The sequence below is a fragment of the Gossypium arboreum genome, chromosome 6 (genome assembly GCF_025698485.1).
Source record: "Gossypium arboreum isolate Shixiya-1 chromosome 6, ASM2569848v2, whole genome shotgun sequence".
NCBI lineage: Eukaryota > Viridiplantae > Streptophyta > Magnoliopsida > Malvales > Malvaceae > Gossypium > Gossypium arboreum.
This window is the reverse complement of record NC_069075.1, coordinates 44900694-44925551: the sequence shown is the minus strand read 5'-3', so window position 1 is coordinate 44925551 and position 24858 is coordinate 44900694. Positions and strand designations below refer to the sequence as shown.

The following is a 24858-nucleotide window of genomic DNA, read 5'->3' as shown; positions in this document are numbered from 1 at the left end:
ATATTAAACTTTTATAAATCTATTATTATATAATTTTTTTGTTCACATCATAAATGTATTATGACTTAATTGCAAAACATGGGTCACATAAATTAATATACCAAACTTTTATTCAAGAATCTTGAAAATAGTTTCTCTAAGAAAGTTATTGTAAATGATGGGTTCTAGCTTAATTTCTTTTACAGTTGGGAAAACATATTCTCAAATTAGAAAATGTTAACCAAGAGAAAATAAATCATAGGTTGTGGTCCCATGATTATTTCTTGGATTATAAACCTTGCCTACTTAAATTTCTATATTTAACTTACCCATAGCACAAACATTACTAGGTTACTTTTTTTCTTAATAATATAAGAAAAAGGTGAAATAGATTACGTAAAATTAAGAAAGAAGTGGAAAATTTTGTTACTTTTTAGATGAAATGATGAAAATATCAACACATAATCCTACACGTGAAATTTGGATATGATAGAAAATAAACAGGAATATTTAATAAAAAAATCAGTGTTATACAAACACAACACTGTTATATTTAAATTTTAGGTGTAGGATATATTCATACTAATATAAAATTTAAATAATTTTATATTATTTCATAATTTTTATATGATTAATACTTTAATAATTCAATCGTCATATTTTTAAAGATATTTATACTTGTCATACAAATAAATTTTTGAATCGGTCTAAATTTTTATCATATCGGTCTAAAATATTGTTTACATTAATATATATTTAACGGTTGAAATTTCTTTTACATAAAATATTTAATTCATGTCAAACTTGACGTGCATAATCTACAAGAATGGACCATAAAATATGATGGTTGAATTATTAAAATATTAATTATATAAAAATTATGAAAGAATATAAAACCACTTAAGTTTTAGACGAATTTTATATATTAATATTCAAAATTTTGGAAATGAATAATTTCTACAGTGTTAACTTTCACATAAAAGAAAAAGAACTGTGTTTTGTTTTTATTATATAATTTAGTATGACATTTTAACTTAAGGATAGCAATGGGGTAACCCACCCTTCCCTTATACGAAATATATCCCTCAATCATATTATATTACTTTATTAAACTAAACCAAATACATGATAGGAAATTTCATAATTAAATTAAATAATTTGATATTTGACTTAATCTTAAAAATTTTAATAAGAAATTATCTTATTAAAATTAATTGGAGAAATTAAAATCTAACGAATTCAAGTCATTTTATCGACCTTAAATATCGTAGCTAAGTTACAAGGTGCATCCATATTTTTGTTTTCAAAGATTTTATAGGAGGTTGAGAAACTAACTTATAAATAAAAGCACAAAAAATAAAAAAATAATAAAGCAGGAGTGTCAAAAAAACAAACTATATGATAGCTAGTTAGTGGACAGAGATACCAGCTTAAACAAGATGAAAAGTGCAGTCCATAAATAAGGAGTTTTCTATAATTGGCTCTACTTTTTAGAGAAAGTTGCTAAAGAATGTTAAAACAATTAAGCGTCTGTGTCATTTAAGGTTTTATTTTCTTCCATATTTTTCTTTTTTCTTTTTGGGTTTCAGTTTCAGGCCACAAATCCAGGCTAAGGCAAATGCGCTGCACGAAATTATTTTTTCTTTTTTATTCGCTGATTCCCCTACCTGGGTTTCTTTATTGTTCGCGTCTGGATATTCATATATAGTTTATATTAAAGTTTATCCAACGTCAACAATATCGTCATCATTGTCCCATTCAGTTTTTTTCTTTTATATATAAAATTCTGATCCACGTTTTAGGTGATCATGCCTGCAATATGCTGTGGTTTCACACCAATGTTCTTTGGCTCCAAAGCCGTAAAACTTGTCCAGGTTAATATTTACAAATTTTCCCTCTTGGATTTTCTTTATTATTTTAGCTTCAACGAAATAAATATATATAAATATATATATATATATTGTTGTTCAATTGCAGAAAATTCATTGTTATAATTCACACATTTTATATGGTTAAATTTCTACAATTTTTCCATATCTGCACTTTCTTTTGTTGAATGAATCATGCAAATTGCGGAACTTTAGTTTGTATAAGAGGTTGTATCCATATGTCTGTGGCGTGTTTGATTAAAATTCTGATGTTATAAGGTATTTTACAAATCATGCATTTATATTGGTTAATTCGTTCTATTGTTATTAGGAGTCCTGAAAGAAATTTTGCAAATTTATATATTATATGCAGGGAAAATCCTCTCAGATATCAAAGGTATACAAGAAGCAAAAGACGGGGAAGGGCTCCAAGCAGGATAATTCACCTCATTTAGCATGCAACTTCATTCTGATGATGGAGCTTAGGAAAAAAATTATTACATTTAGAGACATCATTGATTTACCACCTTGTAATACCGCTTTATCCACAGATCAGGTATTATTTATTGCCTTCTTCTCAAACAACTATGTTGTTTCGAGTAGTTTTAATCTTTCTATATATCTTATCTGTGCAGATGATAATAGGGACAATGCAAGATCTTCATAAATATTACCCTGAAAGTATACCCCGAATCCGTAGGTCAAAACTCAAAAGATTACCTATTGACAAGGTTTGCCACTTTTCATTAAAGGGTTAATATATAATTTGTCTCTAAACTTGTCCGTTTGTATCTAGTTGGGCTATAAATTTTTTTTGGACCTAGTTGATTCCTGAACTTATATACGTCAACTAGGTTGGTACCTCCCACTTACACGTTAGTTTATATCAATATGACATATTTAATCAACCAGATAGTGCCATGTGGCAAGCATATATATAAATTAAGTTTGCCATGTGGTGTTTTGAGAAGCTGTCACATGGTACTACAAGATTAGTTAGAAATCCCAGCTTAACACAAACTAACAATATTAGTATGAATGGTCCAATTTAGTTGATGGAATAAAGTTTAAAGACCAATTAGGTTCAAATGGATAAGTTCGGGGTGAAATTATATATTATCCCAAAATAAAACTAGCTATTTAATTTCAAGATTTATTCAATGATTGCTATCAATCTACCTGAAATGCCTATGAACAGATTCTGGTCTACTTCTGCAAGGCATTGCAAGAGCTTGCAGACGTATCAAATATGAGCGGTGCAGGGATAGACAAATGCAAGTTAGATATAACTGACAATGAAGACTGCAACGAAGTTGAAAAACTTGGTATGAAGTAAATGGAAAATCACTGTTATTCCCTGTCATGTGTCTTAGTTTGAATCTGAAAAAAATTGCAAAGAGAGGAAGCACTTGCAAGAACTTTTGGGTCATTTTCGTTTGTGCTTTCCGGTATCCAAAACGAGTCTGGTTGCCTTCTGAACTTGCTTTCTCTTGTTTGAAATTGATAACAAATTTCCCATTCTTTTTTTCACTTTTTGGCAGTTGAAATTACTGTAACGACACTGAATGGTTTGATTAAGATAGCAAGAGAGAAAGCTGATATGGTTAATGAAGATGGAGAAAAAAAGGGTTTATGTCCAAAGGCTAAAACTTATTCAGAAAACAGCTATGGCTGCCCTTCACCAACTTCAGTGCTTCCTGAGTTGATGGATCCTCCTCTAAAATCTTATGCATCACCTCTTTTGTTATCTGTCAACGTTCAAGCAGTGGGAAAACTGAGCCCCATTGATTTGAAGCGTCTCAAATTACACATGCTTCCTGATATGGGAGACGATGTTCCCTATTTGAAGCAAAACAAGGTTATGATTGAGGAACAAGATGAAGAAGTTGATGAAACCAGAGATTCCAAATCTCAAGGTGAGGCTTTAGAGGATCCAGTTTCCGTTTCAGACAATGCAGCGGGTGGTGATACGACAACAGATGGAAGCAATGCAGCACCACCAACGCCGCCATCAGAGGTGAAATCTCCAGAGTTGTCCGGAGACGTGGAAGTGGCTGAAGATAAACCAGTAGCTCCGCCACCAGCAACACCAGCAGAAGTTTTATCCCCAATTCCACCACCACCACCACCACCTCCGCCACCGCCACCGCTGCCAACACCACCACCCTTGCAGCTTAATTTAGTATTAAGCAAACCACCAATACCACCTCCTCCACCACCCCAACCAAATGCAGAAGCTTCAAAACCACCTTCAGTAGCAAAAGAACCAGAGTTGCCCTCACAAGGAGCAACTTTGCCACCACCACCTCCACCACCACCACCAGCAGAAGCGCCATCGAAGTCGAATATGGTGGAAACAGTAGCACCAGTTTCGCCACCACCACCTGCACCTCCTGTTGTGGCGAAAGGAACGCCACCAGTTTTGCCACCACCACCTCCTGTACCTAGAAGTACATCATTACCACCCCCACCACCTCCTATTCATAGAACTGCATCATTACCACCACCGCCACCACCACCTATGGCACCTTCAAATGGATCAGGGCCAATGCCACCGCCACCACCAATACCCGGATTGGCGGCGAATGGAGCTGCTCCACCGCCTCCTCCACCTGGTTCCATGCGCCTCAAGAAAGCAACTACTAGATTGAAGAGATCAAGTCATATGGGTAATCTATATCGGAATCTCAAGGGCAAAGTAGAAGGAGTTCCAAAGCGAGGCCCCGGAGCAGCTAATGGTGGGAAAAAGAGTGGAGGTGGAAACAGCGGCGGTGGGAAACAACAAGGAATGGCTGATGCATTAGCAGAGATGACCAAGAGGTATAAACTATAAACAAAACATCTCTTACATCAAAATCCAATTAATTATATATAAACATCCGAAAATTTTCACTTTGTTTTGGCCTCAGATCAACTTACTTCATACAAATCGAAGAAGATGTTCAGAAATATGAAAAATCAATCAAAGAGCTCAGAACTTCCATCAGTACATTCAAAACCGGTGACATGTCTGAGTTAATTAAGTTCAACAAACACGTGGAATCCATTCTCGAGAAATTAACGGATGAAACACAGGTTAGTTTTAGTATGTTTCTAAAAATTAATATCTATTGCATCATGAATCATTGGCCGATCCCCAAAATGTTGAAAAATTGCAGGTTCTCGCAAGGTTTGAAGGATTTCCCGGAAAAAAGTTAGAAGCTTTAAGGACAGCATCGGCACTTTACTCCAAGTTAGAATCGATGTTGAATGAACTAGAAAATTGCAAGATAGAGCCTCCTTTGGGTCAGCTTCTTGAGAGGGTTGAACGTTGCTTCGACAGGGTATGATTGGCTCTTACTTAAACTGAAAATAGTAAGGTTTTTTTCATTAGGCATTAATACCAATTATATTACCTCCTAACAACAGATCAAAAAGGAAGTAGACTCCCTGGAGCGAACCAAGGATGAAGAAGCCAAGAAATTAAAAGGCCACAACATCGAATTTGACTTCCAAATTCTTGTACGGATCAAAGAAGCAATGGTTGATGTTTCCTCCAACTGCATGGAGTTGGCACTGAAGGTAAGACCCAGAATATATGTGATTAACATAAAAAAATTGCGTGTTTGTTATTTGGCTCATAATAATTTGGTTCAGGAGAGAAGAGAAGCAAAGTTGACGGCAAATGAAAAGACGAAGACCAAAGGTGAAGCGCCAAAGAAAGTGTGCAGTAAAATGCTGTGGAGGGCATTCCAATTCGCTTTCCGTGTTTACACATTTGCAGGCGGACATGATGATCGTGCAGACAAGCTGACCCGAGAATTGGCTCATGAAATTGAGACTGACCCTGAACATCAGCAGTAGGTGTGTTACCTATGTGTGAAACTTGAGAAATCGAATTTCTTTGTAAATTAAAGCTACATTTGTTCAATTTGTGATTTTGATGGACTAGGAAATTGAAAACTGCAGGCTTTAAAGAAACCGCCAAACTCCCCTTCTCAATACTCTAAAATAATTTATTTCATAGATGTTTCGCTTACTTCAATAAAGCACTCAAATTTCTTTGTTTTTTTTTTTTTAAAGTTAGGTATCTAATTATTTTTTTAGTGACCTAAACTGTAATAGTTATATATCCAATCGTTACTTTTTTTAAAAGAATTTTTCAAAATCAATCAAGGATTTACATGTGTTACTTTTAATTATATAACAATTTTAAATTTAATATTAAATAGTCGATTGAGTCTCAGTTCAGTTGACATCAACATTATCCTCTGTATAAGAGGATGTGTGTTCGAGTACGTTGAAGTAAATTATCTTCTTATTTAAAGGTTGGAGAGAGACTATGCCTAGTTCTAGGAATTATATATAAAAAAGAATACTACAAATGATCGCCGGATCCGAGCTATAGGGTGCTATTCTATCTAAGCATGACGAATTCTAGCCTAGTCCCCCCCTCAAACTCCTAAACTTCCTTTTTACGTGCAATACTTAATAGCACATGCGTAAGTTAAAATTGAACTTAGTGAGTTATCCATACCTCCTATCATTACAAAATTTTTATTTGCATAGACTCCATAGTTTTGGGTTTAGGTTGACTTTATTCGTACTAGGAAAGTTCACCAATATTACTGGTGTAGACTTGTCACCTCGCATTTCAAAGTATCTCGTAAGTAAACATACTATCTTCTAGGACATGAACTTCCTCTTCCTCGCTTCTCTTTATGGAACTCTCTTATGGATTATTTTTACTTGCCCGTTTTCAGTGATTAGATACCTAACATCGTATTACCTGCTCGCCATTGGAACAGAAGCGAACTACCGTCGTTGACCACCTTATGGCGGATTAGCGCATTATGGTTGAATCTTGTGGACATTTCTTTTGATGGATAATTTCTGCGACTTCCACTTGAGAGATCTTTATACAAATCTTCATAAAAGGCCAAATACATATGTGGATATTGGCTTACGAATTCATATATTTAGATACAGATTTATAACAACAGATCTTCATACAGAAATGAATTCCAATACGTGAAGGTTCTATATCCATTCATAAGATAGAATTTCATGTCTAACTTTGACACTAGAATTAAAGAACAAATATGGCGATCATCATAATCAGATGTAACACCCTTACCGTGCAGGAGTTCGGGACAAGGTACGGTATGCTACTGCACACATACTCAGATATTTTTGGAAGATACAGGTTATAAAATTTTGTTCGAATTTAAAACAGATCAAACTACATCATAGTGTCCCGATTATGGACCTACGAGGCCTAAAACATACATTAAAAGCAATCCGGGACTAAACCGAGAACTATACAAAATTTTAGTAAAATTACTAGGGTTAAGCCTTACACGCCCGTGTGGAGGTAAAGCACATGCCCGTGTGTTTCATCCGTGTTGAATTATTTGGATTTATTTTCCATTTCGAACCTACAAGGGTTTTCACACGGCCAAGCACATGCTCGTGTCCCTGACCTGTGTCCCTCACACGGCCTAGACATGCCCGTGTCATCTCACATGTCCAAAAACTCAGACATTTTGTTTATGATGTCATCACTCATTTTGAGGCACACGGTCAAGGCAAACGCCCATGTGCTAGGCCGTGTCCTCCACACGGCTAACACATGGCCGTATCTCTACCTGTGTGTTTACTACCATACAATCTGACCCAAAATTTTAGGTGCAGGGGACACACGGCCAGACAACACGCCCATGGGGCTGCCCGTGTGTCACACACTGCCTGGACACATGCTCGTGTGTCTACCCGTGCGAACCTTTTTAAGGCTATTTACCAAGCCTTTGGCCACCCTCTATTATCCATACACGCTTAAAGACTTCAATGGTATTTAACATGGCCTAATCATACTCTTAAACAACCTTAGCATAACCCAATTACATGTCAACCTCATCTCATCGGTTTAGTACATGCTAAATTATCCATTTTGTATTAGGGATTAACATAACACATTTTACATTTAGGCCATGTTGTAACCATTTACCATTATATGTTATGTCAACTCTCAAATTATTAGGTTCCATTTCAATCACTAATTCATGATAACCCTCATCATCACATCTCATGAAACAATTATGCATAGACATGCATCATTGGTAGGTTTACTACCTACATCAATATGAGCCATATCTCATGGCCATATATAAAAGAATAAGTATACCATTTAGGCCCTTACATTGGCTAGCCAAAAGACATATATAACAAAATAACCAAAAGTCATATACATGTCATTAAACAAAATGAAAGTATCTAGATACCAAAGCAGGACAAGTCGATAGTATGTTGATTCTCCAACCGTCTTCCAATCTTCATGAGTTCACGAGCTCTGTAAGACAGGGAAAAGAGAAGGGAGTAAACATTTATATGCTTAGTAATTCCGGATAACTAGAAAGTAAACTTACCGGTTAATTAACATACAACCATGTTTAGGCAATAATTCCATCAAGCGTGAAACGATATCCTTATCACATGCACTCAATCATCAAGTTAGTTTCATAAGAATACATCATGTCATTAGTCTTAGATGAGCTCAACAATTCGATATTTCCATTCTTTATATCTCATGTTAATCATATTGAACTTTCTCAGAAATCTCGATGGATAGCCATTTACCATCAAGTCATACAAGTGATCATCTCGAGTATGCACTCCTGTGAACCTTATATCTTATGGCAGGATTACCAATCTAGGCTAAATGCCCTGTAGTAGTAACTCATAGAGCAATGTCGGGATTGACAATCCAGGCTAAATCCCTTTTAACGAAAATTGCTCTCATAAGCTCGGATCTGAATTACCAGTCCAGGCTAAATTTAGCCCTCAAATTGGATTACTCGTTTAGGCTAAATCCTTAATGCACCCATATTCTTTAGGAGGCTCAATCACTTAAGGAACACCTGTCTGGGCTAGATCCTTTCCATTTTGAGATCATCGGATTACCTGTCCGCGCTAAATCCTTTTCTGCAACACATGCAGGATCTCATGTCATGTAAGCCATAATTTATCCATCGAATTTCTCTATCTATTTCAACACGGACATTTATCATCTTTTCAATTACACTACCACATTTCATGGATTATTATGCAACAAATATCTAATTTTTCATACATTCAAGAACATGCATATTTAAGTATTTAAGAGTTTAGTTCGAGTTATACGAACTTACCTAGTAATTACTTCGGTTTCGTATTTCGGTTATTCCGAAACCTTTTGTTTTCCACAGTCAACTTCCAAAATTCATTCCTCAGGGTCTATATCAATAGAATTTGACTATTAATACATCACATTTTTCATTTTAGGATTTAAAACTCACCTCGAGAAAAATGACCAATTTGCCCCTAACCTTTCACACTTTTACAATTTAGTCCTAAGGCTCGTATAATGAAATGCATGAAATTTCTAAGTTACCCAAGCCTAGCCGACTATTTTCTTGCCTATAGCAGCCCATATTTTTTTTCATTTCACATTTTTCTCCCCATTTTCACAACTTTTACAAAATGGTCCCTTAAGCCATTTCCATGAAAAACTACTTAGTAAAGGTTGTTTACCATCCTTTAAAACCCTCATATTCCTTCATAAATCATCAAAACACAAACATCTCATGCATGGATAAATTTTTGAACATGAACCCTAGCTTGAAATATGGGTAGAACTAGAGAGAGCATGTTACGAGGATCTAAAAAATACGAAGAACGTAAAAAACAGGGCTAGGAAGCACTTACTATTGAGCTTGAAAATGTTGAAAACTCTAACTATGGAGACCCTTAGAATTTTGGCAGCATGGAGAAGAAAATGAGCTGATTTTAGCTTGATTTTTCCCTTTTTATTTAGTTTATTACCAAATGACCAAAATGCCTTTCCTTACTAAACTTTCAAAATTTTCCATGCGTGTCCATTTTTTTCCAAAAACTTAGAAATTGGGAAAATTACTCTTTAAGGACCTTTAATTAATATTCCAGAGCAATTTCATATAAATTGCTTCTAGAATCCAAGTTTTTTCAATTTATTCAATTTGGTCCCTAATTTTCAATTGGACACCTTACACATAGAATTTCTTCATGAAACTTTAAAACATGCTTATTTTCATATCCTATACCTCATAATGAATTTAAAATAATTATTTTAATGTCAGGTTTGTGGTCCTGAAACCACTATTCTGACTAAGCCCTAATTCGGGATGTTACATTTCTCCCCCTTTAGGGACTTTCGTCCTCGAAAGTCTTACCAGTAAACAAGTTCAGATATTGACTTCTCATGGTTTCTTCAGGTTCCCATGTGGCCTCTTCTACTTCGTGTCTATGCCATAAGACTTTCACCAAGTCTATATTATTATTCCTCAATTGTTTGACTTCTCGAGCCACAATCTTGAGCAGTTTTTTACCATAAGTCATGTCCGGTCTAATTTCAACTTTCGTAGGTGAAATCACATGGAAGGGATCTGATCGATATTGTCACAACATGGATACATGGAATACATCATGAATCTTTTCCAATTTGGGTGGTAATGCTAAACGGTAGGCTAACGGTCCAATTTTCTCAGTAATCTTGTAGGGTCCAATAATCCTTGGACTTAGTTTGCCTTTTCGATCAAATATCAAGACCTTTTTCCATGAGGATACTTTCAAGAACATTTTGTCTCCAACTTGAAATTCAATCTCTTTTCTTTTCAAATCAGCATATGACTTTTGCCTATCCGATGCCGCTTTCAAACAATCATGTATCACTTTAACCTTTTCTTCAGTTTCTTTAATCAAATCAACTCCATGAATCTGGTTCTCCTTGAATTTTATCTAGTACAATGGTGCCCAACACTTTCGGCCATACAATGCCTCGTAAGGTGCCATTTTTAAACTTTACTAGAAACTGTTGTTGTAGGCAAATTTCACCACTGGTAAATATTTTTCCCAACTGCCTTGAAGTTCAAGGACACAACACCTTAACATGTCCTCAAGAGTCTAAATCGTCCATTCAGACTGACCATCTGTCTGTGGGTGGAATGCCTACTAAAACTCAACTTTTTACCCAAGGCTTCTTACTTCCAAAATCTCAAAGTGAATCTCGGGTCCCTGTCTAAAATAATCGATAACGGTACCCCTTGTAATCTCACAATCTCGGATAAGTACAAGTCAGCCAATTTTTCAAGAGAGAAATCTATTCGAACAGGAATAAAATGAGTCGACTGTTAGTCTATCAACTATAACCCAAATGGCATCTTTCTTCTTGGGTGTTAACGACAATCCTGTCACAAAATCCATAGTAATCTTATCCCATTTCCATTCGGGAACCATCACGGGAACCATCACGGGAATAAACCTGAAGGTACTTGGTGTTCAACCTTAACTTGTTGACATATCAAGCATTTTGATACAAATTCAGAGATATCTCTTTTCATGCCATTCCACCAATACATTTTCTTCAAATCGTTGTACATCTTGGTACTTCCTGGATGAATAGACAAACGGCTATCATGTGCTTCTTGCAAAATTTTTTGAATAAGTTCATCGTCTCTTGGTACACAGATCCTGTCTATGAACATCAAACAACCATCGAGACCAATCCAGAAATCTGATTCGGTGCCTGTCCCGTATTGAGTTCTCTTAACTTGTAAATCACTATCATTGATTTGAGCTACACAAATTTCTTGTAGAAACGTTGGTTTGGCTCTTAACTCTGCCAAAACCGAACCATCATCTAACAAGGCCAACTGCATGTTCAAGGCTCTTAAAGCAAATAAGGATTTTCTGCTTAGTATATCTACGGCCACATTCGCCTTTCCCGAGTGGTAGTCAATGATCAGTTCATAATCTTTAATCAGCTCTAACCATCTCCGTTGTCTTAGATTCAACTCTTTTTGAGTCATCAAATATTTCAAACTCTTGTGATCTGTGAATATACGGCAAGTTTCGCCATACAAATGGTGCCTCCAAATCTTCAAGGCAAATACAATGGCAGCTAGCTCCAAGTCGTGTGTTGGATAATTTTTCTCGTGCGACTTTAGTTGCCTTGAAGCATATGCTATTACTTTGCCTTTTTGCATAAGCACATAACCCAGTCCATTTAAGGATGCATCACTAAAGACCACGAATTCCTCGGGTTGCACTAAAACTAGAGCTTCGGTTAGCAACGTCTTTAATTTTTCAAAACTCTAATGACACTTCTCTAGCCATTCAAACTTTACATCTTTTTGCAGCAACCTTGTCAAAGGAGTTGCAATCATCAAAAACCCTTCTATGAAGCATCGATAGTAAGCAGCTAAGCCCAAAAAGCTTCTAACCTCAGTTACGTTCTTCGGTAGCTTCCACTCAACAATAGCAGATATCTAATTTGGGTCAATTCGGTTGCCATCACCCGACACAATGCGATCGAGAACTCCAATCTCTCGGAACCAAAACTCACTATTATTAAATTTAGCATACAATTGTTTGTCCCGTAAGATCATTCTCAAATGTCCCGGATGTTCAGTCTCGTTCTTGGAATAAATCAGGATATAATCAATAAACACAACAAAAAACTTCTCTAAGTATGGTCAAAAAACACGATTCATTAAGTCTATAAACACAGCTGGGGTGTTCGTTAGTGCAAAAGGCATGACCAGGAACTCGAAATGACCATACCTCGTCCTGAAAGCAGTCTTAGGCACCTCCAACTCTTTAACTCGCAACTGGTAGTAGCCGGATCTTAAGTCTATCTTAGAAAATGTAGTGTCTCCCCTCAATTGATCAAACAGATCATCAATCCTCGGCAACGGATACTTGTTCTTGATAGTTACCTTGTTGAGTTGTCGGTAGTCTATACATAGCCTCATAGAGCCATCTTTCTTCTTTACAAATAATACCAGAGCACCCTAAGGCGAGAAACTCGGTCTTGTAAAACCTTTATATGTCAGTTCTTGCAACTGTGCTTTTAATTCTATCAACTCGGTTGTTGCCATCCTATACAGAGTAATAAAAATAGGAGCTATCCCAGGCACTAGTTCAATACCAAACTCTACTTCTCTAACGGGAGGTAATCCGGGTAGTTCTTTTAGACACACATCTTGATACTCACATACTATCGGTACCAATTCCAATTTCAACTCAGATTCTTTAGTATTCAACATAAAAGCAAGGTAGGCTTCATACCCTTTTCTCGTATACCTTTGAGCCATCATTAAGGTAATCACAACTGGTGGAGTATCCAACTCACTTGAATCAATCCGGAGAATCTCACCATCTAAGCATTTCAATTCAATATACTTGCTACCATAATTTACAATTACATCATGCACAGCTAACCAATCCATGCCAAGTATTACATCAAACTCATCGAATGGAAATAGCATAAGGTTAGCTAGAAAACAATGACCTTGAATCGTCAAGGGACAATTCTTACAGACTTTATCAACTATGACCGACTTACCTAGAGGGTTTGACACTTTAATCACAAATTTTGTAGGTTCTACTAACATATTCATACTAGACACCAATTTCATGCAAATGTATGTATGGGTTGACCCTGGGTCAATTAAGGCAATGACACGAGTATTATAAATAGAAAATGTACCCGTGATGACATCGGGGACAGAGGCTTTCTCTCGAGTGCGTATTGCATAAGTTCTTACCGGGCCTCGAGTCTCTGATTTTGTAGTAGCATCCTTAGCAATAGTTCGACTGCCACTTACACTTTCAGGATGTCTCAAAGGTCTACCTCGAGAAATAGGAGCATTCGGTTGCGGAGCTAATTCAACCTCTTTATTAGCTGGCTCCGGGCAATCTCTGAGAAAATGGTCAAGGGACCCACATCTAAATCACACATCATTCTTCATTCGGCACTCTTCAAAGTGAAATTTGTTACAGCCTTTACACTTTGGCTTTTGATCATCTATGCTTCCCACAATAGTTACCATAGGGGAAGAAGACTTTGGGTTATGTCGCTTGGAGCTTTTTGTTCTACCCAAATATCCTACTGATGAAGTGGAACGTTCGTGGTGACTTCTTGATTTCTTTGTGGGGAAAGAGTGTGCTCTGCTGCTAGACCTCTTACTCAAAACTCGTGCCTCTCTCTTAGCTTGCTTTCTTTCATTATTTAGCTCTTCGGCCTTCTTGGTCCAATCAGCTAATGCGGTGAACTCTCGTATCTCAAGGATCCCGATCAGCAATTTAATTTCCTCATTCAAGCCTTTCTCAAAGTGTACATTTTTGTATCTGATTGGACCCACTCCGTTGCATACTGACTTAACCTCATGAATTCCCTTTTGTACTCTGACAGTCTTATTTCCTTGTTTGAGTTCCAGGAACTCCTTTCGCTTTGAGTCTAAAAATATTTGACTGATGTATTTCTTTTTAAATTTAGCTTGGAAGAACTCTCATGTAATGTCTTTCTTCGGTACCACTGAGGATACTGTCTTCCACCAATGATATGTTGTATCTTTCAGAAGAGACACAACACACTTCAAGCATTCCTCAGATGTACATGACAATTCATCCAAAACTCATACAGTATTATCGAGCCAAAATTTAGCTCGTTCAGCATCATCATCAACCTTAGCTCTAAACTCTTCAACACCATATTTTCTAAGCTTGTCCACTGGGGCTTTACCAATTCTCGTGGGCGCCATACCCTATGGCACTTCTCCCTTAGGCCGAGCAGGGGGCGGAGGAGGTCATGGTATATTGGGGCGGTTTCTTAAATAATCCCCAAACAATTCATCCATCATTTCGAAAAAGGCAGCTCTTGCCTCTTCTCGGCCTTCAGACATAGGCCTTCTGCTACTACTAAAGACAACTCATTGTATGGAAGCTAGAGCATGGCTCTCAGATCCCTCGGACTCATCTTGGGCTTGATTGAAAGACATTTACTATATTCAAATACAATTAAAAATGGTTAGGAGATGTCACACTATCATAACTTGTATAATGGCATGTATAGCTATACTCAATACATGCTACGTTATTCCAAGAATCGATTAAACCGTAGCTCTAATACCACTAAATGTAACACCCCTTACCCGTACCCGAGTCTGGGACAAGGTATGAGGTGTTACCAGACACAAACTCAGATATTTTCAGAAGATACAGGTTATAAAATTTAAAACTGATCAAACTACATCATAGTGTCAAAATTATGGACCTATGAGGCCCAAAACATACATTAAAAGCAATCCGGGACTAAACCAAGAACTATAGAAAATTTTAGTAAAATTACTAGGGTAATGCCTCACACGCCCGTGTGGAGGCAAAGCACATTCTCGTGTGCTTACGGACACGCTCGTGTGTTTCACCCATGTTGAATTATTTGGATTTATTTTCCATTTCGAACCTACAGGGGTTTTCACACGACCAAGTACATGCCTGCGTCCCTGGCCCATGTCCCTCACACGGCCTAGACACGCTTGTGTCATCGCCTGTGTCCAAAAACCCGGTCATTCTGTTTATGATGTCATCACTCATTTTGGGGCACACGGCCAAGGCACACGCCCGTGTGCTAGGCCTTGTCCTTCACACGGCTGAGACACATGGTCGTGTCTCTACTCGTGTGTCTACTACCATGCAATCTGACCCAAAATTTTAGGTACAGGGGACACACGGCCAGTCAACACGCCTATGGGGCTGCCCGTGTGTCACACACAGCCTGGACACTTGCCCGTGTGTCTACCCATGCGAACATTTTTAGGGCTATTTACCAAGCCTTTGGTCACCCTCTATCATCCATCCACACTTAAAGACTTCAATGGTATTTAACATGGCCTAATCATACTTTTAAACAACCTTAGCATAACCTAATTAGATGTCAACCTCATCTCATCGGTTTAGTACATACTAAATTATCCATTTTTTATTAGGGATTAACATAACACATTTTACATTTAGGCCATGATATGTTATGTCCACTCTCAAATTATTAGGTTCAATTTCAATCATTCATTCATGATAACCCTCATCATCACATCTCATGAAACAATTATACATAGACATGCATCATTGGTAGGTTTACTACCTACATCAATATGAGCCATATCACATGGCCATATACAAAAGAATAAGTATACCATTTAGGCCCTTACATTGGCTATCCAAAAGACATATATGACAAAATAACCAAAAATCCTATACATGCCATTAAACAAAATGAAAGTATCTAAATACCAAAGCAGGACAAGTCGATAGTGTGCTGAATCTCCAACCATCCACGAGCTCTGTAAGACAGGGAAAAGAGAAGGGGGTAAGCATTTATATGCTTAGTAAGCCCAGAAAACTGGAAAGTAAACTTACCGGTTAATTAGCATACAACCATGTTTAGGCAATAATTCCATCAAGCATGAAATAGTTTCCTTATCACATGCACTCAATCATCAAGTTAGTTTCATAACAATACATCATGTCATTAGTCTTAGATGAGCTCATCAATTCAATATTTCCATTCTTTATTTCTCATGTTAATCCCTTTGAACTTTCTTGGAAATCTCGATGGATAGCCATTTACCGTCAAGTCATACAAGTGATCATCTCGAGTACACACTCCCGTGAACATTATATCTTACGGTGGGATTACCAGTCCAGGTTAAATCCCCCGTAGTACTAACTCATAGACCAATGTTGGGATTACCAATCCAGGCTAAATCCCTTTTAACGATAATTTCTCTAATAAGCTCGGATCTGAATTTCCAGTCCAGGCTAAATTTAGTCCTCAAATCAGATTTCCCGTCCGGGCTAAATCCTTAATGCACCCATATTCTTCAGGAGGCTCAATCACTCAAGGAACACCCGTCCGGGCTAAATCCTTTCCATTTTGAGATCATTGAATTACCCGTCTGCGCTAAATCTTTTTCTCCAACTCATGCAGGAACTCATGTCATGTAAGCCATAATTTATCCATTGGATTTCTCTTTCTATTTCAACACGGACATTTTTCATCTTTTCAATTACACTACCAGGTTTCATGGATTATCATGCAACGAATATCTAATTTTTCATACATTCAAGAACATGCATATTTAAGTATATTAAGAGTTTACTTCGAGTTATACGAACTTACCTGGTAATTGCTTCGGTTTCGTATTTTGGTTGAACCTTTCATTTTCCACGGTCGACCTCCGGAATTGGTTCCTCGGGGTCTATATCAATAAAATTTGACTATTAATACATCACATTTTTCATTTTAGGATTTAAAACTCACCCGGGCAAAATGACCAATTTTCCCCTAACCTTTCACACTTTTACAATTTAGTCCTAAGGCTCGTATAATGAAATGCATGAAATTTCTAAGTTACCCAAGCCTAGCTAGATATTTTTCTTGCCTATAGCAGCCCATATTTTCTTTCATTTCACATTTTCTACCCATTTTCACAACTTTTACAAAATGGTCCCTTAAGCCATTTCCATGAAAAACTACTTAGTAAAGGTTGTTTACTATCCTTTAAACCTTCATATTCCTCCATAAATCATCAAAACACAAACATCTCATGCATGGGTAAATTTTTGAACATGAACCCTAGCTTGAAATATGGGTAGAAATAGAGAGAGCATGTTACGAGGATCTCAAAAAATACGAAGATCATTAAAAACGGGGCTAGGGAGCACTTACTATTGAGCTTGAAAATGTTGAAAACCCTAGCTATGGAGACCTTTAGAATTTTGGCAGCATGGAATTTCTTTATGAAACTTTAACACATGCTTATTTTCATATCCTAGACCTCATAATGATCATAAAATAATTATTTTAACTTCAGATTTGTGGTCCCAAAACCACTATCTGACTAAGCCCTAATTCGAGATGTTACACTGTATCTATCTTGCAATAACAAAAAACCCATACATATGGTCTACTCCTACAAATAGATTACATGTAGATGGATTCATAAGAGTGAATACTCTATTTTTGAAATCATGCCTATAAGATAGTCTTAACAGACTATCATATTTGTCATATAAAGACTTATAAAATGTGGATTTATAGAAGGAGATCCCCATTAGGATTAATAAAAAAATAACTCATCTGAATTGAGTAGACTAATCTAGCGGATTGTCATATCTTACATATGACTTATACAAACAGATAGCTCATATCTTTTGATTCGAGCATAGTAGTAGATTTCATATAACAAACTCATTCTTGGCGGACTTATAAAAGCGGGTCAAATATTTGCAAAAACATGGATGCAAACATTTTCATGGATTCACATATGTGAATTATCTCACAAACCTCAATTGGGTCATGCCATCTTGGTGAGTCTAGTAGACTTCCCTAGATCATGCCATGGCCATGGACTTGCAATTCACATACACGACTTAGAGCCTCTAACTCCATAAAGTCTTTTACCACCCTTAAAGGGCTTTCATACTGCCTATAAAAGGTTGTCATATACTAGTGTGCACCTTTCTCCGAACAGTCTGCCTGAACCTCCGTAAAGCCAACTATCATCAATATTCAATTTCAATATAGTCCGCTCGAACCTTCACAAATCTTCCTTGTTAATTTGAACACATAAGTTTTCCCCTATAAGGTCAGGGTCTTTCTCTAATCTTGGTTTGCATTCACATGCCATACCAGAGGCAAAACTTATAACATATCATATTCTCATTCGCCGTTACTCCTCCCATTATAAACACACTTTGACAACCCTCCACAACTCCGCATAATTCATACACATGCATTTCATATATAAGCAGTTAACTAATACTACTATTCATGCGCGGCACACATTATGCCAAACGTTTCATCTATTTAACGTGCTTAAACTTACAACTAGTTATGCATTTTCATATCTACACAACATTCATTAGTATTCAGCGGTAGAGTAACTCATCATTTACCCAAAACTCACTTAGACATACTTAACACACAATACTGGAAATATGTAACATCCCATTTTCAGTGAATTCAGAATAGTAGTTTCGGGACCATAAATTGGATAAGTAAATTATTATTTTATTATTATTTTAATATCTATGAGATGTTAGAAGGCTTGTATTAAAATTTTGTTAAGAAATTTTAAAATTTGCATGCTAATTACATAAAAAGGACTAAATCGTAAAAGGTACGAAAATGGAGTTCTATTAGTTAAAAGGGTCCATTTATATTGTTCATGGACTTTTATGGACACAAATTAAGTGAATTTTAAGTTATAAACTAAGGTCAAGTTAGTAAATTGATTAATAAATCTAAATTAACTAAATGAAAATTGGTATCATCTTTCTAAATGAAACTCACCACCGAAAATAGGGTAAGAAAACCCCATTGAAGAAGCTTGAAGGTTCGATTGATTTCTTTTGCTTGCATGTAAGTGTTTTTAGCCCCGTTTTTAATTTCTATGTTTTTGAAGTCATTGTAGTTTAATCTAGCTAGCCCAAGGATTAATTTGCAAAATTGTTAAAGATATAGGTTTTTCCATGAATGTTCTTGCATGATTTTTTTTATGTTTAATGGAAGATTATGAGCCTTTGTTGTTAAATTAACAAGTTTTGTTTTATGAAAATTTCATTTAGGGGCTCATTGTAAAATTGGTAAAATATCATGGTAACTTTGTGAAATGATGGTTTGTGTGGGTTGATATAGGTCCTTATAGAAATCGTCTAGCTTGGGAAAATGATGAAAATGCTTAGATTTCAATTTATGAGCTTAACGATTAAATTGTGAAAAGTTAAAAATGTTAGCGACAAAATTATAATTTTGAAAAATATGAATACGGACTGAATTGAATAATAGAGGAATTAAATATTTAATTGAATTTGTCTATTTAAATCAAGATAAACCACGTACGGATCTATATTAAGGAAAATCTAAAGTCTCAGATTAATAGATCTCATTTCTATGCAATTGTCATCAAGGTAAATCCATATGATAAATATCGTTTTAATGATATATTGATCTCTATGTTAATGTGTTATTTTCTATGTAATAAAATTATGTATATCCAATGATGTCACGACGGTTATTGAGTCTCGTTTGAACCTTATGAATTCGAAGGATACGAATGACATGTCATTAGGGGTTTCACATTTCGGGTGTTGGTCTTGAATTTCCTACTGATGGCTGAGGTCCTGCATTTGTTGTGGATACTTCATAGCTCTTGAGCAGCATTGTCTAACTTACATTCTGACCCATAGCTCGTGTGGGCAGGCCAATTTCATAGCTTGTGTGAGCAACGATGTAAACAAAATGTTACGGTTATATGTTTAGCACACTTCGTGTGAGTTTTCTCGAGAATCCGATGATATTCTAAATGTTCAACGGGTATGAAAAGGAAAGGAATAGTAAGTGTTCATGAACTAAATCATGTATTTATGAAAATGATTGAAACGGTAATCTTCAATGGAAGTTTACTTATGTTCATGAAAATGATGAGTTCAGATGAAATATGTTATGTATAATGGCTTACCTTATATTAATTCAAGTGAATTATGTTTAAATGCACTAACATGTGTTGTTGATGGTGCTTAGGCTTGTGCCAAGCTTCTGTTTGGATTATTTTATGCTTAATCTTAATGTTATGTATTGAAATGGTAAGTAATGTTTATGTTTTACAAACTTACTAAGCATTATGTGCTTATGTAGTTTTCTTTCTTATGTTTTATAGATAATCGGAAGCACAATCAGTTTGGAAGCTCATCAGAGATCTATCACACTATTCAACATAAATATTAGTAGTTTTTGATGTTTTGGCGAAGGTTATAATGGCATGTATAGGTGAACTTATGATGATGTTTAGTTGAATGCTTAGATGTTGATTTTTGGTATGTATAAGTTGGTTGTTTTGGTACCATTTTGATGATGTTTGAATTGTGTCATTTTAGTGCTTATGATGCATGAATGGTATGAATCAAATGGTAAGTTTATGTTGAAATGGTATAGGCCAAGTTATGGTATGTTTTGAGATGGAAATGAGTTTGATAGTAGAAATGTGATCAAATACATGCATGTTTTGGCAAGTTTGTATGTTTGCTATTGAGGTGCCTTGTATGGCATATTGCCTGAATGATTTTGGACTATTGAAATGGTCATTTCATGTTGGTTTTGATCATGTTTTCATGCTTTGATTAGGTGTTTTAAATGCTTTTAGGTGGTTGCATGAGTTCGTTTGGAAATGACTTTAATTTAGCCAATTTCATGTCCACACGGCTTGAGACACGGGCATGTGACTTAGTCGTGTGTGACACACAGCTAGGCGACATGGCCATGTGTCCCTTGTAGGTTTTAATGCATACATGTCAGACTGTTACATAGCTTATCACACGGCCTATCACACGGGTTTATGGCTTAGCCGTGTGACCCAACTCAGAAAGTTACACGGGTGAGGACACGAGCTGGGATATGGCCGTGTGTCCCTATTTTAATTGTTAGAAAACTGGAGACACGAGCTTGTGTCTCAACCGTGTGAGTTACATGGCCTAGTCATACAACCGTGTGACCCCTGCAGACCAATTTTTCTAACTATTTCTTAAACTTTCCAAATGTTCCAATTTAGTCCTGGATTGTTTCTAAAGTATTTTTAGGGTCTCGAGGCTCGATTAAGGGATGATGTGTATGTGAATGAATGGATTATATCATGTTTATGTCAATGTTTGAAATGTATGGATAATCTTTGGTTTGTACGATAATGCTCTGTAACCCTATTATAGCGACGGCTATGGGTTAAAGGTGTTAAAAGATACATGAACAACCATTTAAAACCTAAGTTGTGGAAGTCCCCTAGAGGTTGATGCCAAATCCATCTACTTAGCTTTTCTCTTGCTTTCTGAGCCTCCGACTTACAAAACATGATAACCATTCAGAATTTCCAACGAAGATAATTCATCATCATAAGAACCATAATTTGTTTACATGCAAAGGTCATTTAATGATTATCCATAACCTTACCCATAATAGAACAAAATCGATGGATAATTCGAATCCTTAATTTTCTTTATTTTTCTTCAATCTGTTAATACGGAGAAGTTAGAAAGCTTACTAGTTTAAAAATTTCCAGTTTCTTAGACTTAAACTTCAATCTCTGCCTTCTATGCATAATGCTTATTAACTATTCTTTCTTTTAGAACAAACAGAAAAAAAGATGAAAGAAGATCAGAAAAATAAAATAACAACCTAGAGAACAATGTCTCTTCCTTTTATAAATGTAACAGTCCGTTTTTGGGTCAAATTGAAACAGTGATTTCAGGACCACAAATCCGAAGTATAAATATTTGTTTTACTATTCCTTTAAGGTCTGATAGAATAATTGTGTGAAAATTTTGTTAAGAAATTTTATCGATTGAATACTCAATTTGACTAGAGGGACTAAATTGCAATAGGTACAAAACTTGAATTCTATAAGTTAAAGGTGTCTAATTGTTATGAACGATTAATTAGAAGTCCATAAGTGGCAACTAGACCATTATACCTTAGGATGGACAAAGATGGACATGGTTAGGTGAAATTCCAAAGTTATGCATTAAGGGTATTTTAGTAATTTGGCTAATAAGGACAAAATTAACTGAATTAAAGATGTCCATCGTCTCAATTTCATCCCCCATAGCCAAAATTCACAAGGAGTCCATAGCTAGGGTTTTGGCCACTTTCAAGCACGATTGTAAGTCCGTTCTTGCCCCGTTTTTAATGATTTCTATGTTTTTGAAGTTGTCTTAACCTAATTTAGCCTTCCAAGGACTAATTTGAAGAAGGATTAAAGTTTTAAATTTGACCCATGATGAATAAGTGTGTATTTTGATGTTTGATGGTAGAAAATACATGTTTGTTGTTTGTTAAACGACTTTTGTAAAGTGATTTTCGATAAAAACGTCAAATAGGGACTTATTTGTAAAAGTCTATAAAATTGAAGAAAATATGTGAATAAATGAAAAATGTGGGTTGTTATGAGTATAAATAACATTCGGCTACACTTGGGTTGTGAAGAAATTGAATGAAATTCATTTTACGAGCCTAAAGAGTAAATTGTAAAATGTTGAAAAGTTAGGGGCAAAAATGTTAATTTTGCAATAATGTGTTTTTGGGCTGAATTGAATAATGTGATAATGAAATAAGTTAAATGTGGTATTATAGATAAAGAAAAACGAAGTTCGGGTCTAGATCGAGGGGAAAACAAAGTAACTGACGAATAGATTTTTTTTGGCTGTTTTTGTAACCGAGGTAAGTTCGTATGTTAAATAAGATGTACTTTAAATGTTTTTTAAATACTTTAATATATGCATTATTTGTGTAATTGACCTTACGGACACATTTGACGATGATTTGGCAAGCGAGAAATCCCAATCGAACCTTAGGAATAGATTAGGATACAAGTGACATGTTACTAGGGTTTTATGTTATGTGGTCCAGGTGCTGGTCCTATACATCCTACCGGTGGCTGATTATACCGGCATATGTTGCAATTACTTGACACCGTGTAGCTACGTCTCGACTAACAGCTTCTAACACCCCAAACTTGGTCTAGAAGTTAGGCCCGAATCTGGCGTGTCACATTGAAGTGTTTTTCGAAAACCATGTTCTCATTGAAAACCCTTCTTACTATTTAAAACCTCTGGCTATTTTAAAACTTGTGAAACGTTAATTCCCTTAAAACCTTACTTGTTGCGGAAGCTTAATTTTAAACAGTTGCGGAAACGTGATATTTTGAAAACCAATTGTTGTTTTGGAAAACCGCGTCCTACTTCTAACAGATATTAAGCATACTAAATAAATTTCCCAAATAAAAAGTTAAGAAAATAAAGAGGCCTTAACACAATCCAAATCAAAAACCAAAGTGCTTAACTAAATAAACGAAATAGAAAAACATGTGCAGTTGTGTGGTCATCTCCGAGTCCCTCTGTGACACTGATACTAGCACGCCCCGCGAACTTTATCGAACAAGTCTGTCAAGCCGAGCATTGACATGTTGGCAAGCTGATCCCAGCTCGTTTCCAGCTCCACGAGCTCCGTCCACTCAAATCCGACTTATTCGAGCTCAATCCAACTTGCGAGCTAAACCGAGCTCACTCCTAGCTTATATTCAGCTCACGAGCTAAACCTTAGCTCAACTTCAGCTTAGGAGTATAATCTCAGCTACTTTAGCTTAAGGGCTAAAGCTTAGCTCATTTTAGCTCAAACCCGGTTTTAGACTTTAATGCATTAAATAAAATCTGAACATAATTATTTAAGCATCAAATTTGACTTATATTAATATTTGTTTTAATATGTCATAGTTATTACATATTTTAAATTATGTTCACATTTTAGCCGATTTAATGCATGACATTAATGTGTTCAAATGATGTCTCATAATTAGATTTTTTTTGTAGATACAATGATCAAGTACGACACAATGTATGGATGAAGAAACATTTCTTTTGGGCATTCCACATTCATGAATGAAGAAGTATTAAATGCTGGTGCATGTACGGCTAGATGCAAGGTTTCTACAAATTCATGCATGTGTCGAATGCATGTATGGACATTAAAGGCTAGTCTATGAATGGATCAAATGCATTGGATGATAGAATGCATGAATGGCTTAAGTGCATGTATGGTGGCTGTCTCCTAACTTTCCAAGGTGCTTATTCGGCCAAGAAGTAACTGCTAACTAATTCTATGTTGACCGTAGAGCTCCTTGAACATGTTCACACTTTGAATTGACCTATAAGCTACTACACATGCATGGATGGGTTCAAGAACGTCCAAAGGAAGGAATTAACTCAATAATTCAACACATTGATTGATTTAAGTGCATGCACAAAGGGGAGAACGAATTTACTAGGTTCATGCTGCAATTTATGAACCTACATGCCATTAAAGTGTTTAATTATGAAGATACATGTTCCATACAAGTGCATGAACGTCCCAAGGAGATGAAAGCAACCTTTGGTGCACATACAAGTCACTTGAAGCCTTTCTTTATGACTAAGCATTCATGCACACACTTAAGGGGAAGAAAGTGTCCATTCAACTAGTGCATGAATCTGCCGAATTTATGAACTATTTTAATACATTAGTGTGAACATTTTTATTATTGTGTGAACACCTAGATGCCGAATTTGAATGGTCATATATGTGCCTATAAATATT

The 24858-nt window shown here is 36.0% G+C and overlaps 1 protein-coding gene across 2 annotated transcripts; it reads left to right on the top strand.

The window, feature by feature from the left end:
* The first annotated feature begins 1265 nt into the window (after nucleotides 1-1265).
* Nucleotides 1266-5807, top strand: LOC108482242 (formin-like protein 3). 2 transcript variants are annotated; one of them, XM_053029922.1, is made up of 10 exons: nucleotides 1266-1523; nucleotides 1782-1853; nucleotides 2221-2403; nucleotides 2483-2578; nucleotides 3046-3172; nucleotides 3389-4667; nucleotides 4757-4922; nucleotides 5006-5170; nucleotides 5256-5408; nucleotides 5484-5807. In XM_053029922.1, the coding sequence occupies exons 2-10, from the start codon at nucleotides 1788-1790 to the stop codon at nucleotides 5688-5690; spliced, it is 2442 nt and encodes an 813-aa protein (XP_052885882.1). In that variant the 5' UTR covers nucleotides 1266-1523; nucleotides 1782-1787; the 3' UTR covers nucleotides 5691-5807. The 2 variants fall into 2 exon arrangements, with proteins under 2 accessions (XP_052885882.1, XP_017640845.2); XM_017785356.2 differs by having other exon boundaries at nucleotides 1266-1853.
* Nucleotides 5808-24858: the final 19051 nt, after the last annotated feature.